This window comes from Mastigoproctus giganteus, chromosome 2, assembly GCF_048544385.1.
Source record: "Mastigoproctus giganteus isolate SK-2022 chromosome 2, ASM4854438v1, whole genome shotgun sequence".
Lineage (NCBI taxonomy): Eukaryota > Metazoa > Arthropoda > Arachnida > Uropygi > Thelyphonidae > Mastigoproctus > Mastigoproctus giganteus.
Window position 1 is genome coordinate 213967668 of NC_143576.1, and position 17193 is coordinate 213984860.

At 41.2% G+C, this 17193-nt stretch overlaps 1 protein-coding gene across 2 annotated transcripts in view; it reads left to right on the forward strand.

Moving 5' to 3' along the window:
- The window catches only part of LOC150090070 (ninjurin-2-like), an 84602-nt gene that overhangs the window by 673 nt on the left and 66736 nt on the right, over positions 1-17193 (forward strand). Inside the window, exon 1 of one of the 2 annotated variants that reach the window (XM_090389745.1) lies at positions 16932-17004. The exons of the other annotated variant lie outside the window; for it this stretch is intronic. Coding sequence (XP_090245871.1) covers positions 16987-17004 — 18 coding nt within the window. The 5' untranslated portion in view covers positions 16932-16986. Of the gene's footprint in view, positions 1-16931; positions 17005-17193 lie in introns of those variants that run through there. 2 annotated transcript variants of the gene reach the window in all.

Genomic DNA, 17193 nt, shown 5'->3' on the forward strand with positions numbered 1-17193 from the left:
TTTCCACCCGGTGTGGAGAGGATGTTGATTATAATCATTTGCTATTCTCGAGGACGTTCTTGTGTAGATAATGAGTTTTTAAAGTACGCTTCTAGATCTTCCGAGTGATGTTGCCACTGCAGCAGCATTTTGGAAACATGTGCTCCGTCACCGCTTAATGAACTCTCGCTTAATGAACTCTCAGTTGGTATAAACACCGGCCTTTTCACACCAGGTGGAAAAGACTTCGGTTTTAATCCAGTCAATGACGAGAGAAATTTTTATGAGCCTTTTTCACAATGTGGGGGACTTAGAAGGTCTCATTGATGGTAGCGTGGTTTTTCCTCCCGGAAACTGGGATACAGTATTTCGTCCAGCAAACAAAAAATCGACCACAGAACACACGCAATTTAAAAACACATTGTATTCGGCCCAATATGTCTTATTTTCTGATGTGCTTAAAACCTTACAACAACAAAAACGCATATAGACATTATACGGCTCAATACGGTCTAAGTATCTGATTTGCCTAAAACTCTACAGCAACCGCTTCGCGAGTCAACAAGCTCCGTATGATATTCCATACAGTGGTTCGCGAGAAACTTCAGAGTTTCGAAATCAGTCTAATACGAAGTCCAATAAGGTACGCAACTACTTTTTCGGGGCCGAATTCGCTGATCTCAGTTCCACGTGGCATTTCGCTTGAAACTGAATTCTGCAGTTCAATTTATTCACGTGTTCCTCTGTATCATTCACACAACCGATATTTTACATCCCATTGTGTTCCACTACTTTGTTAACATCGTGCTATGTTGAATTGGTTGATGGGAAATCATTTAAAGTATTTGGTCACATGTTACAGAATCGAATATTAAGGAAAATGAGATATTGGTGGTGATCAATTCATTCTTTATAGAAAGTTTGGATGCTGTATTGACGAACACGGAGAGAGGTTCCGTCAAGATCTGCGATGGAACAGCGTTATCAGGGCATATTTTTATAAAGTAATCTTAAACTTCAAAAACTTAATTAGATGAATTTTGAATTTTCGAGAAATGGTGTCATGAATCCTTTTGATGCCACATAAAATCCGTAAGTTGATTTCATTAACTGAATGATAAATGGATAAGGGGTAATTTTGGGCCAATTGTTACTGCCTCTCAAAGATCTCCTTGAGGGGAGTACAGTGGTTATAACAATCTCCCTACACCGGGTGGAAAAGGGCCAGATTCGAATTTCGTCAATGAGGCGGAAAGCCCACAAAAGTTCCTTTATGGGCTTTTTCCAATTTGTGGCTGAGTTAGTCGGTCGCAGGCAAGGATAACAAGATTCCCCTCTCCCCAGAAACTCAGGTTTTCCGTCTAGTTGCTCGTACCGGGACCAACTTACAGCGCCGTATCATCCTATGGTACAGGTGCTGCAAAGGTCACGAGAACCTTCTGTGGTCTTTAGCATTAGTAGTGGCAAATGATTCAAGAAAGCAAGCTTATACAGCATCAGCCAATAAAAAAGACAACTTCCATTTCGCCTATTCATCCCCTCCAATAGTTTGTCTAGTTCTTCCTTGAATTTATTTGAGCTAACAACTTCCACAACTACAACAGATGGAAGTTTATTTCAACAATCGACCACCTGCTGGCTAAAGGCAAATTTCTGTTTTTCGGAAAATTTCTAAAGGCAAATTTCTGCACATCTGACCTACAGCTGCCTCAATTTGAATTTATGTCCCCCTCAGGTGCTTAATCTGAGCAAGAGGAAGAATCCCATCAGCATTGAGCTTGCTGAAACCATTCAAGGACTTATAAACTCGATCAGATCACCTTGTCTCCAGACGTTACAATTTGCAGAACTGAAGCCTATCTTGGTAAGAGTATACCTTCGATCCCCTCACCAATCTCGTTGTCCTTCTCTATACTCGTTCCAGCAGCTCCATATCCTTCCTAAAATGAGACCTCCAGACCTGTACGCAGCACTCGAGATGTGGCATGGCCAATGGGATAATCACCTCGTTGTCCCTGCTTTCAAAACTCCTGTATATCATTGACAAAACCCCATGAGCATCCGGACGGCCTGTGTACATTGCTCAGAGAGCTTCAATATGTGTGGTGGATGATAGTGGTACTTTACTCTTCCATTACTCATTTGTATGGCGTACGCTGTCAGCAGTTGCACGAATCGACAAGCCAGCAATGTGACATCAAAAAATAGCCAATAACTTCCCTCTCCAAATCATTCGGCTCAACTCTACTTGCCATGGTGAGAACAGCTAACATGTGTGGTTCACACGCCTTCCTTAAACACTGGCCCCAGTCACTGTCCTTAATTTTTCAGGGCATCCTTCTTTACATAGTCTTTTAGTTTGCGCGGGTAGCCCAGTGGTCTCGTCACCGCCCTCCCCAAACCGGGTTGAAAAGGCCCAGGTTCGAATCCCGTCGATGACGCGAGTAACTTTAATGGGCTTTTTTTCACTCCGTGGCTGAGTTAGTCTGTCTCAGGCGTAGATAGCAAGGTCCCCCCCCCCCCCAAAAAAAAAATCCGGGGTTTTTTGTTCAGCAAAACAGACAACTCGACCATAAAACACACGCAATTAACAGACATTAGACACACAGCACGGCATATGAATTTAAATATTCAGGTGGCCTAATATAATAGTTTGGTTGGTTGGTTGGTATATAGTCTATTGAATCCTCCCATACCCAGGCAAAGTTCAATGGACTATGAATGAAAATAGAGGTTTCCTGATATTTCTTGAAGGCTGCTGTAGTGCATATCAACTTTTTAATGAAACTTCGTTGCAAAGTAATACTTCCAAACACTCTTAAAGTTGCCATAAACGTTCCTAACGCGATTCTTCTGCATAAAAAATTGATTACCACGCTTTTTTTTTACTCTGACAAAACTGCTTTGAATCTTTAAGAGATCTAAGAACATATCTTCCATCACTAAAATGGAAAAAGGACTAATTTTCACATAAGGTTATTTCTTATTTGATGAAAGAATTCCATCAATGTCAAGACAATTTAAGGTATGTGCATTTTATTATAAACTGTATGTTCTAAGGCTCATTTGCCTCTACTAGATGAAAAACCTCAATTACCCGTATTTATAATCTACCCCTTTCCCGAGACCGTATAAATCGGCCAAGTAGGTAAAAAGGCAATAAAGGTTTCTTTCATCTAGATAGAACTTGAACTCAACACTTTCCTATACTGTACAGTGTAGAAGGATGGAGATTGTAGCCACTGTGTTTATCTGTGACAGTCCTGCACAAGGTCATGTTGAAAGGGAGGAGTAATTACAGTAACTATCCTTCCCTAAGATTAATCCAAAAGTATATTTTGATGCATGTTATGTTTCCGAATTATCTACAGCATGTGTAGTTTTAAAACTCTCTTAAAAACCCTGTTGTTGTTGTGGAGTTTTAGGAGCATCAGCGTCTAAGGCCATATTGCTCCGTGGATATTGTATGTAAATTGCGCGTGTTCTGAGGTCGATTTTCTGTTTGTTGGACGAAAAACCCGATTTTCCGGGGAAAAGTCCACGCAACCCTCGCCTGAGACCGACTAACTCAGCCACTTTGTGAAAAATGTCCATAACATTTCTTCCTGTCATCGACGGGACTCGAACTCAGGTCTTGTCCACCCAGTGGGACCCACGAGGGCTTAAGAACCCTGATTTCAAATATCAGCTTTTTATAGAATTGAGAAGTTTTGAAAATGGAATGCTTTTTATCGATAGTTTGGCTAAATAATACAAGTGTCTTAAACGCAAAGATTTCAAGGCTGAAATTAACCGTGACCCAATGAAAAGGAAAGGTTGCACACGAACAACCATCGCTCAGCAATACAACGCTTAATTTATTACCCGATCAATGATGAGCGCCCAACGGTTCTATCCCGTTCCGTGTTCTACCATCGTTTCCTTGGAGACCACGATAATGGTCAATAAAGCCTAATTAACTCTCAGTGTTTTCGTGTGGTAACTTCTGTGGTCTTTGGAAAACACGCCACTAAAGACAACCAAAAAAAGACAGCTGCCACATGAACGCAAAAATAAATATAGTAATTGAGACGCTACGCCTTCCAGATTGATCATTCATCTAAAAAAAAAACATAAAATAATTGTCCTAAATAAATTTCAATTGATAATATTTTTACTGGCTGTTAATACTTTTTCTAAAGAATATCTGATATTACTCTTTGGGCAGCAGGGGTCACTTCCCCACCCCGCCTCCAAAATAACACATTTTCTCCTACGTACGCAACAACATTAGTAAATATCGATAACATTTATTGAATTTTACTTCGATATCAGTTTTCGTAGGAGTTGTGGCGCCATCTGCTGTTAATCGTTTTCTATAAGATTTTACAAAGGAGGTTGTATATTAGCATTAGTTGAGGCATATAATGCAAGAACGACACCTCCCATTCCAACTATTCATCCCATTCAATAGTTTGTCTAGTTCTTCCTTGAATTCATTCAACTTCCACAACAGATGGAAGTTTGTTCAAGCAATCAACCACCCGTTGGCTAAAGATCAATTCCTTCACGTTTATTCTGCAACCAACCTTTCTCAATTTTTTGAATTTGTGTCCCCTCACGTGTGTAGTCTGAGCAAGAGGAAGAATCTCATCATCATTGAGCTTGCTCAATACTGATGAGATTCTTACAATCCATTCAAAACCTTAAACACCTCTATTAGATCACCTGCGAGGTGATCCGATTGAGGTATAATATAATACAATATAGCACGTAATATAATACAATATAGCACGTAATATAATAATATCATAAATCCTAAAATGCGCAAAGAAATATTTGAGTAGGAGATACGTTCACTAAGAATAAGTAATATTGTTTTAATGTTGAAAGTTAATTAATTAAGCAATTCTTCACACGGTAATTAATGAAATGTGAATAATAATAATTTATTAATTAAAATACTTAATTTTTTTTCATCTATGATATTTATTTCGTTTTAAGTTCAATGAAATAAAGCTACATAAAACTAATTACACTGTGCTGCCACTTTATTAGGTAAACCCCTGCTGTGCACACAAATGGTTTGTCCCACAACGTTGCAAGTCACATGACCACAGTTGTGGATATAAATGCAGCAGAACAACCTTTCTAGTATCAGTTAAGCGTACAAACCGTAGCAAGAATGGGAAAAGGAGTGATCTAACGGACTTCGAACGTGGCATGGTAGTAGGTGCAAGACGTGCTGGACAAAGCATCTCTGAAACGGCAGTTCTCCTGAACTTTTCACATGTTGATGAGAGAGGTCAGAGGAGGATTGCTAGAATTGTGCAAGCAAACAGGCGGTCCACAATGTCGCACATCAAGTCAGAATAAAACCTTGGTGCGCAGAACGAAATATCGCAACTGACTACTAGTCGCACTTTGTTGCGAATGGGCTACAACAGCCGACGGCCACATCGCGTACCTTTGTTATCAATGAAGAACAAGAGAGCACGCCTCCTGTGGGCACAGCAACACCAGCACTGGACTATCGAGGATTGGAAAACAGTTGCTTGGTCTGACGAGTCGAAGTTCCTGGTGCATCATGTTGATGGAAGGCTCAGAATTTAGCGAAAACAACATGAATCCATGGACCCGTCATGTCTGACGACTACTGTGCAAGTTGATGGGGCAGTGTTATGGTGTAGGGAATGTTTTCTTGGCACACGTTGGGTCCATTGATACCCCAAGATTCACGTCTGAATGCCACATCGTACCTGAACAACGTTGCTGACCACGTGCATCCGTTCATGTCGACAGTTTATCCTCAGTCAGATGGTTACTTCCAGCAGGATAATGCGCCGGTGAACAAAGCCCGAATCACTATGGAATGGTTCCAGGAACATGACAATGACTTTTCTTTGCTGCAATGACCCGCCCAGTCCACGGATCTCAATCCTATTGAACATCTTTGGGATGAGCTGGAAAGGGGTGTTCGCTGTAAGCCTACACCTCCGTCAAATCTCAAGGAACTGCGTGACACACTCATGTCTGCATGGTACTCCATTCCTGCACAACGTTTTCAGCATTTTGTTCCATCCATGCCTAGACGAATTCGGGCTGTTTTGAAGGCTAAAAGAGGCTCAATATGCTACTAGGTAGGTGTAAAGTGGCAGCACAGTGTATGTCCTATGTCGAAACCCAAATAAATTATTCACAATACAATTATGTTGTCTTTTAAAATATGTATTTATTGGTCTTGAGTGATTAAATTTATTAATATATTCTTGTATAGTCTTATATTTTTAACTTGAAGGCTAAAAGAGAAGAAAAGAGAAACATGGGTGCTGTTTTCATTCAAAGAATGAGATTCTAAAAATATCTTAATTATTCTTAAAAAAGTAGAATTTTATGATTTAATAAAATGTGATTCCTATTGTTTTGATTGTTCTATGTAACTTTACCATAAATCGACTTAAATATTCTTTATATTACTTTATCAAAATGTTTCAAGTCTCATAGTTGTCTCAACCCACATATTTACAGAATAATTCAAAGTTGAATCTATGAAAGCAAATTACATTATAAAATTGGATCTCTAATACAACTGAAGGGCAAGACCACCCAGCCTAAGCATCTGGAAGTGCTGCCTGCACAACTGCGCTAGTGAAAACCCAGGAAGGAAGAAGAAACCAAAGCATGAAGTGGAGCATCAAAATTAATATATTCATCATGAGAGCATACTATGAAGTAGGGAAGCTAGAGACAGACATGACAATGTACAGGAAGAAATTACACAACTAGTTGTTGGAACGGTTCCCGTCTGTTGAAGTAACCAAATAGCGAATAGCAGACCAGAGACGGACCATCGTCAAGAACAACCTGATAGCTCCTGCAATGTTGGAAAAAACCAAGCAGGATGTGGGCGACTAACTACAAACAACAACGAATACGGACACAACAGAATCAGAACTGGAGGAGGAGGAGTTGGCAATAGCAAGCACAAGCACTACAACCCGGAGCAGTCGAAATCTAAAATAGAAGAAAAGTGGAAGAAAGTCCTCACAGAATTCGAAGAAATGGACCTCATATCATAGCCTTAGCTAAACTTATACAATGGCCCCACATCATACTGAAGCAGAGACCAAACAGAACCCTGTGGCAAGTTAAAGGTCACCTCAACAGGCGAATAATACCGAATTATCTCAACAACAACGAAGTAAACTAGACATCATCCGCACAGCCATTTACTGTGCCGCTGTAGCAACCACCAGGTGAACGGAAGGGAAACCAGAGAACAACATAACACAAAAGGCAAAGACAAGTAACCACCAGCCTGGGAAAGAAGGCAACAGCAGAAGATAGTAGAGATAAGAGTGAAGATAGCCACTGATCCAGTACTAACGGGGTAACAGAAGTAAGAACATGATCAGAGAAGTGAAGGCCATCCTCAAGAAAGACAATATACACAGCAAACACAAGACCTGCAATCAGAGGATTGACGAATACCTTGACACCCACAAACAGAAACTCCCGGCACTCAGCAAGAGACTTCGTTGTTGCAGTGAGAGTGCTCAGAGGAAAAACAGACAACAGGATATTGGATGAAAGCCAAAGAGCGTTCTACAGGAAAATCGGACAAGTGAAGAAGGAAGATAATGGACCCCCCCCCCCAAACAGAAGCCAATAAAGGAGTTCTGGGGAAATCTGTGGAGCAGCAAAGTTAGCCATAAATGCCATGCCCCTGGATATATCTAGAAAGGAAGAAAACCAAGAACGTATAAGAGATGACAGAATGGAGATTCGGGAGAAAGAAGTACAACAGTCATCAAGAAATCCCACAACCGGTGAACTCATGGAATAGATAACATTCACAACTACTGGTACAAAAAGTTCAGCTGCACACACACAGGAACACAGCAGAATAGTTCTGCCCACCCAGATAGTAATGCACCCTGGCACAATCCCGGAGTCTCTGACTCAAGGAATCACCTACCTGAAGGTTAAGGACAAAGGCACTACAAACCCCGTAAAATATAGACTAATCACCTGTCTCTCAACAAGGCACAAGATCCTGACTAACTGCATAACTAAGAAGATATCATATCACCTGGAGAACAAGAACATCAGGGCAGTGCAACAAAGGTATGTAAGCAGGTGATCAAAGGATGCAAAGAGCAATTGGCCACTGACGCTGCAGTTATGGAGCATTTCTACAAGGAGCACCGCAACCTGTACACGCCCTACATCGACTACCGCAAGGCCTTCGACTATGTGCTCCATAGTCGACTGATAGAGACAATGAAGATCTACAAAGTCAACCTGACACTGATGTACTTCCTAGAAACAACCATAACAAAAATGGAGGACCACCATCAAGGTCGAGAACATTACGACGAGACCGATACCCATCAGAAGTGAAATGTTCCAGGGAGATTCCCCGAGCTCACTATGGTTCTGTCTAGCACTCAACCCACTCTCCACCATGCTCAAAACAACAAGTACGGATATACCCTAAAAGAAGGGAGGAAGAACCTATTCACCCTCTCTCACCAGATGTACATGGATTTGATTTGGCCTAGACAAATGCAAGACCGTGGATGACATGAAGTCGGACTAAACTACCAGCTGACGTCTGGTGAAGAGATCGAAGCCATGACAAAGGAATAGACATACAATTATCTGGGGATGATGTAGGCCAATAAGTTAGAATACAAGGAATCAATGCGCGCCTGACTGAGAAATACCAGCAGAGACTGAGAAGTTAAAATCGAAGCTGAATGGCAGGAACACGGTCACAGCCATAAACACTTACGCAGTGCCAGTACTAACAGACTTCTTCGGGATCGTAGATTGGACCAACTCCGAGCTGAAGGAAAATATGAGATCGACGGTGAAAATGATGACCAAGAGCCGCCAACACCTCCCAAAGTCGGCCATCGAGAGAACTGACCACATCCTGTAAAGAAGGAGGGAGGAGATTGACTGACCCCATTTAATAAGAGAAGAAAGCGATTAAGAATATACTCGAGATTATTTCCAAAAAAACACAGAACCAATCTACCAAACCATAAGAAAGGTAAACGAACGGCGGACAATACTCAACCTCAACAAGGAGACTACACTCACACCGACAGAAAAAACAAAGACAGAAAAATGGGCGAAGAAGACACTCCATGGCAGACACTACTATGACCTCCATCAAGACTACATAGATTAGATGGCTTCCAGCCTTTGACTCACGAAAGGAAAGCTCTTCCCCGAGACCGAAGGATTAATGATCGCCATTCAAGGTCAGGTAATTAACAGCAGGAACTACAGGAAATTCATCTCCGAGGACCTCGGAGTAAGAGATGGTACATGTCATCGATGCCACCTGGCCCAGAAACAATCCAGCACATTACGGCAGGATGCAGGGTGATCACCCAGACAGAGAACACCCACAGACACGACCAGGCGGCCAGGATAATACATGAGAAGCTAGCAAGGAAATACAAAATTATGATATTACGGTGTAAATGATTACAGTTACCCATATATTTATTGTCTTTAAATTGCGTGTGTTCTCTGGTCGATTTGCCTCTTTGCTGGACGAAAAAACCCCAGTTCCTGGGAAGAAAAACCTTTCTATCTACACCTGAGACCGACTAACTCAGCCACGGAGTGAAAAAAGCCCACTAAAGTTCCTCGCGTCATCGACGGGATTCGAACCCGGGCCTTTTCCATCCTGTGTGGGGAGGACGGTGACGATAACACTGTGCTACCCGTGCAGACAGCAAGGAAATACCAGCTGATCAAAGAACTTTGCCTTATTACAAGTACGAATCTTAGGCCATACTAGTGACCTCTACTCACAGACTATACTAGGACTTTGCCATAATAAGTGCCAAAGGCGATCCCACATAGCATTCCAGACATAACCCTCATCGAGAAGAAGCAAAGGGTCCACCGCCAGCAACCTCCAGAAAACATAAGAGGAAAATATCAAGAAGTACTAAGACCTAACACAGGCAATCAAAGAAATGCGACATATGGAACAAGTAATTATTATTAACTATATGCTGCAAGGAAGCCTGAGGCTTATGCTGCACCAGCCAAAAAAAAAAAAAAAAAAAAAAAAATTCCTCTGTTACCCTGAAAGACAGAGAGTCAAAAGTAGAAAGGATTCACCAAGAAAGAGAAGAAAGATGATATCTAGCTCAGGACCCTGGGTTTGCCAAGTCCATACTCACCAGATGTGAACCCCTGGGGTGGTGACCATCTCGATCACCGTGTCAACCACCTGCATGGTACCAAAGAGCGTCCCTAAGAACCCAGCAACAATGGGCCTCCAGGAGAACACTTACATGGAACTCCAGAAAGGCGAAATCCTAAACACCTGTAGGATAGTCACAAAGTTCCTCGACCAATAGTAAGTATAATAATAACAATAATAACCGGATAACCACCCCATGCACTTAGTACCAGTACCGGTCACGGGACGGAAAAAATCCCATAATCCCATTTTAAATAAAGGAGAATTTATTTATTATTATTTTTTTAATCTAATAATAATAATAATTCTCTTGGCTCGATTTCACCAAAAGACAAACTGAACTGGCAACCATAATTTGTGCTGCCATCTATCGGGAACAATATGCACTAAACTAATGCGATTTTGAATTTTTTCTTATCTATAATTATTATCAAGCGAATAAAATCAGTAAGGCTTGTGAATATACAGTCATCGGTTCTATTAGAAATAATTAATTTTATATTGATCGAACCAACTTCATATTGATGCAGTCACACGGCAATCACAGCACAAATTTATTAAGGGGTGGGGGGTTTTCTCTGACCAATTTGATTAGCTGCTATGATACTGTCAGAAATAAACTGGATACAAATAATAATTTTGATATTGTTGCGCATAAAATAATCTGTATAAACTGGAGCAGTGTCGCGTTAAGGGCAAGTTGCTGCTATCAATAAAGGGATGGTTGAGTGGGAGAAGGCAGCGAAAGATGTGGATCTTTTGGAAAGTGTGCGGAGAAGAATAACAAGATTAGTCAAGGACATAAAAGGGCAGAATGGAAGCTTTTCTCTTATCAAGAAAGACTTCAGTTCTGCAAATTTCAGCCCTTAGCTAAAAATTTCAAGAATAAGGCATATAAAAAATGAAATTTGATGTCTGTAAAAAAAGGCAAGCAGGCTGGATAGATTATCCATGCTACTTATTTATAACACCAATCACGCTGATGCGATACATTAATATTCTGCTGAAAGAGAAATTAAAATTCTCATAAAATTTCATATCTGCCCTTATTGGAATTCCCAGATCCCTTTCCTCCTCCACTGTTTTTACTTCATCCCACCAAGTGTATAATCTATTTGTGGGTTGCTATTTCCCAAGGGTAAGACCTCGCATTTAGCGGAATTAAAACATAGATGCCACTTCTCTGACCATCTCTGAAGTCTGTAAGTCATCCTGAAGGAGGGATGCTTGGCACTGATCATTATCGACTCTGCCAATCTTTACGTCATCTGCAAATTTTGACATCATCCCTTCGTCTACGTCAAAGCGGCAGAAATACCTCTTATTAAAAATGAAAATTTCACCTTATACCATTGTACTCACAACCCAACAAACAAGAAGGCATAAGCTTATGCGTGCAAGTACAATGCATGTTTTCAAGTAAATCATTATCAATGCAGTAGTTGAATTTGAACAGCTTTTGTCCATGACTTTCGCCTAGTACTTTGAGTGTTCCCCAAGGTAGTCCCAGCTGTTTAAGTGTTTTATCTATTTTCTAATCAATCAAACAGTGTATGACGTAATGCGACAAAAACAAAGATTACTGGGAAAAAAGCACGCCATGTGGCGTTCTTCCACTTAGCAACCACTCTTCAAACAAATAAACATTGTTCGCTTTAAGGACATCAGTTCCAAGTTCGCACTTGCAACTGTGAAAGCTAAATTCATCAATGGCGAGTGCTCCTGTTCAATGCAGTGACATTTCTTTCTTTACCGCCCCCTATTAGGCGAATTTGCTAACTGGATAAGTTTGTATCCCATTTGTCTGTCATGCTATTGGACCAAAACCTGTCATTTCAGGACCATCTGAAATATTTCCGTGAAAAAATAAGACGCTACGCAGGCATGGTTGCCAGGGTCACGCGTAAAGAATGGGGCTTGAAAAAGCGAGTCCTCCGACTGTTCTATAAAACTAATTTCACTCCGATCGTCACCTACGCATCCGGCGCATGGTTTCAAAAAACTACAACAGCAGTAAACAGACGTATCACAGACCAAATTCACAGATCCATCCTCCTAACCATCGCCCACGCTTGCCGCACGGTGAGCACTCATGCCCTGTAGGTGCTCGCCGGCACTCTCCCGCTGGACTTAGAAATCATACAACGCGGCCTGCTGTACTACCTAGACAAAGGTACCCCACAGACTTTTCTGGGGTTCACTATTGACCTAACCAGCAACAGAAATGTGGAAAAGAAGAGGATACAAACTCACCTGCAGCAGGCATGGCGGGAAAGGTGGAGCACCTCTCCAAAGGGAGACATCACAAAGACGTTTCTACCCAATATTGAACAAAACTACCCAACCTCACCAAACTGGTTCTCCCCAGGTCTACGGGTAACTTACCTCTTAACTGGACACGGCGCGATTAATGCCTAACTGTCTCTGCTTGGGATCCAGGATGATCCAACCTGCACTTGCGGGGGGCTGGAGAGGTGGCAGCACCTCATGTATGACTGCCGGCTCTATGAAGACCTACGTGGTGTTTTATTCATCAGGATCCACTACTTACCACAGGTACAAGAACATCACTTCCTAGACACGGAGGAGTATGAAGCCTTCTCGGATTACGCACAGACACTGTTCGCGAGGAGGAGAAACCAAATCGCCGCAGCCCACAACCCACTACCATTATAACCAAAGAACATCTGTTCTTCAGCTCGCTTGGACTGTGACACCAGAAATGACCCACCCCCAAGAATTAGAAAACTCAGGCAACAAACCATACCAAAGTAGACTAACATGGACGGGACCCATGTCCCATGAATTACAAATGGAGATGACTACCAAACTTAGACATCCCACCAGTTGGGTCTATGTGAACAAGACACATTCCTGAGAACTGGAAGGCTTAGGAAATAAACTACACTAAGGTAAAGGACTAACACGGACGGGACCCCGGTCCCACGGATGACAACTCGGACATGACACCAGATTGGACACCACCAGCAGGGTCATTATATAGTTTTCCTGCAGACGCCTGTTGGCGATCGCACCGGGCTCCCTGGCCTGGTGCCTTTCCACCCCTTTCCCCTGCGCCGGTAGTGGGACGATCCCCCCGGCACCCTCAAATTTCTCCTCAGTGAGACAGGCCCATGCCTCACTGACTTCTGGGGTTGCCTACACTATCATCCCCATATTTCTACCTTAACCCCCCAGCCTTCAGTCTCCCACCCACTCTATCTTTATGCCAGCGATTGCCTCACACACAAAAACTTAATTATGTCAAAATTACCCATAAATTCGCTCATATTTTCGGCCTTTATTATGCAAGCGGTATCCTCCTCACGTAACGACCATCAAAACGGACGATGATGGATATATGTATCGCATATATATGGATCTGTCTGTACGTACGTGCATATAAAAGAGCGCGCGCATTTTTTTTTTAGGCCCTAGCCACTGAAATCTCAGGAAATTAGGTGGCAGGACCTGCCAGAGTGAAACTAAAACTACTGGGTTCCTGGTCTGCCTCCACGGGGCGAAGGTGGGGCAACATTCGGCCTCAGCAGGGGTCCAGCGGCTAAATGACCAGATGAACAACGGTACATGACACTACACATATACAATATCCATACTCTTTTAAATCTCTGGCATTTCCAGTGAACTGGTACACTCACAATGAAAACTACGCGGAGATGGGGGGAAATCCCTGGTGCCGTCTGACACTAAATACACCTTGTCTGCCATGCTACTCCTTGTCAAACTCACCTTGTGCGCTTCGTACATTTTTTACAGTATAATCTCAGAGTGGTTCCATCAACGCTTCGGCTGGTTCCATCAACGATTTGGTTGCACAAGCTTTGAGATTATACTAACTGAAGCTGGACCGATTCCATCAATTGCTGTTTGCGGTCTCCATTGTATCCCGCGCTCCTTGGACTCAATTCTATTATTCGTGCATGGTGTTGTGATGACCTTGTATTTTTTTTTTTTTTAACTGAAGTTTATTTATGTTTCACAGGGAAATTTGACGATGAATATCGAAGACCCGGAGGCTTGTAAACTATTCATGAACAAAAGGAAATAAAAGATGTTTTACAGAGATCATCGTGAATTTTATAAAATATAGAGTATTCCATAAATTCTTTAAAAAAAAACAAAAAAAAAACACATTCTTCAGAAATATAAATACGGTATAGAAAACATAACTTACAATTAATTTTCAAGTACTTCAAATGTTGTTATTAATAAGATTGTACCTTTCTTTTTTTGCGCAGAATTAATGAAAATTAAATTTTAGTGTAATGTAGTATGTTTTTTCCTTCTTTTTTAAGTCCCCAGTGGACTGCTTATGGAAACGTTTCTAGAATGAAAGACTTCAAATCATGAAAACGTTGTCAAGTCATTGTTATGGTCCCTTACCTTCTCCTTTTTAAATGTATTATTATTATTTAAAACGCTTTCTCCTTTTATGGAATGTTTTCCGTCCCCCTCTTTACGGATATTGGAACCCATCAAAGGGTGGTTGGTTGTGTTCGGTTACTATTTTTATCGTTATTACTATTAGTGGAGGAACTCTCTTAGTGTCTTACAGGTGTTCAGGATCGCGGCTTTCTGGAGTTCCATGCAAGGGTTCTCTGGGAGACCTATTACCAATAATTATGAAGACTTTTTGAAGGCTTTCTTATGAAGGCTTTCTAGCACCATGCCGGTGGTTGACACTGTAATTGGGATGGTCGTTACTTGTTCCATATGCCATATTTCTTTGACTTCACATCTTATGTCTGTGTACTTCCTGACCTTTTCCTCGTACGTTTCCTGGAGGTTGCTGGTGTTATGCCCCGTTATGTCAGCCAGGTAGGCAGCCCTTTTCTTCTTGTCGATGAGGATTATGTCTGGTCTGTTGTGCGGGCTTGTCTTGTTTGTTAGGATGGTACGGTCCCAGTATAGTTTGTGAGTAGGAGTCTCTAGTACAGCCAATGGTTTGTACTTATAATACGGTAAACTTTCTTTGATCAGCTGGTATTCTTGCACTAGATTCTGATCCATTATCCTGGCTACCTACTGGTGTCTGAGAATGTACTTCGTCTTGGTGGTCACTCTACATCCCGCGGTGATGTGCTGGATTGTGGTCGATTTACCTGTTTGCTGGACGAAAAGCCCTAGTTTCCAGGAGAAAAAAAAGTACGCAGCTCTCGCCTGAGACCGACTAACTCAGCCACTTTGTGAAAAAAGTCCCAAAAAATTCCTCACGTAATCGACAGGATTAGAACCCGGGTATTTTCATCATCTGTCAGGAGCACGGTGCTTATATGCACCGCGATACTCCTTGAATTTCATTGCATATATTGATGTAAATGATTGATCAAAATACAATTATTTTTCAGTCCTTCCATCGACACTCCTTTAATGCTTGGGTTGCTATGCAGGCTGTGCCTTTCTTTATGCAACATATATCAAACGATTCGTAGCAGAGAGCAGACTGTTTTTTATTACTGCAGCTCTTCCCTTAAACTATGCAAATTTATTCACTTTTGGTCTTCTTTATTCTCTTCCGCATCCTCTGCAATATGCGGATGTAAATGAATACCATTCATCCATACGCTTATTCCAGACAAGCCTCAAAACAGAAACTTTAAATGGCAACACCCTGTACATTTGAATGTGCATACACTCCACAATAATATCGACATTACTCTAGGATATATGAATTATTAATTAATTTCGATTTTAACCAGATGAATTTTTGCGGAGGTCTTAGAAATTCATGAGGGTGGAGTCCTTTAAAATACAGTTGTTGTTGTTGAAGGTTTTGGCACAAGTGCAGCTCTTTAAAATACAGTATATACACAAAAATTGTTCAGATACAACTGACTAAACCTTTTTTTATCAAATATCATATTTATTCAATATTTTAAACAAACTGCATCATATATTTCAACACAAAAATGCTCTTACAGAGCGCAATCATATATTCTTCAGCGTTTTAAGGACTAATCAGAATCACGTGGGCGAAAACACCGCCTAAATGCAGCGATACCACACATATCAGCTGACGAGTGGGTGATTACCTATTTTAGTAAAAGCTGCTAATTTCTCACTCATTTTAAACGGTAGTGGATGATCAAATCATTGAAAAATGGCCTTGAACAGAAAGGTGACAAAACATGATGCATCAAAACAACTCTATTTATATTCGTGGTTCATACACAGCATCATTTAATCTCTAATCAGATATATTTACTAAATAATTACTATTTTTCATTCCTCCCATCAGACTTCGTATGCTGCTGCAATTCGCGAGTTCGAGCATACATTATGCAACAAATACGTGGTAAGCGCTCCAGCCAATGGGCGTATTTTAAAAGCACACCTGTGTTTTTTTTTTTTTTTTTTTAAATTATATCCTTTGAGAATACTGTTCTTTCATTTAGGTAACAAACTCTATTTGTTCGATCATGTCTCAAAGTATTTTGATATCTTTATCAATTCTGATATGATTATCGACAGCCTGGTGATATCAACTGATGGACTGTGAACGTATTTAATAGTATTCTCTAATAGACAGATTACTCTATGGTTGGTTTTGAATGCAATCATCTGTTTTCTAAGCGAGAAGTGGTCGTGCTGCAACTCAATTAACTCCTAGATTAATTTCATTTGTATATTATTACTGGAAAGTCATCAAGGACTCATCGAACTACAAAATGGATAATTTTCGAAGGTCTAAAGAAGACGAAGCCGACCGAACAGTTGCTCTTCGTGACTTCAGCGCAGACAACGATGATGGGAATGATCCAGACAAGGACATGTCAGAAGACAAAGAGGTAAGATCGTATTTTTGAATTTGGAACGATATCCAAGACATGCGTACCTCCCCCATAGGTGGTAGTTAAACGATAGCGTGGGATGTGCACTCTTGCTCTGTATTTCTCTGTTTATCATTCGACTGTTCTGTTACTATAGTAACCGAGTGTTGTCCAATAACGATAAACTAGGTGCGTGTTAGATTACCT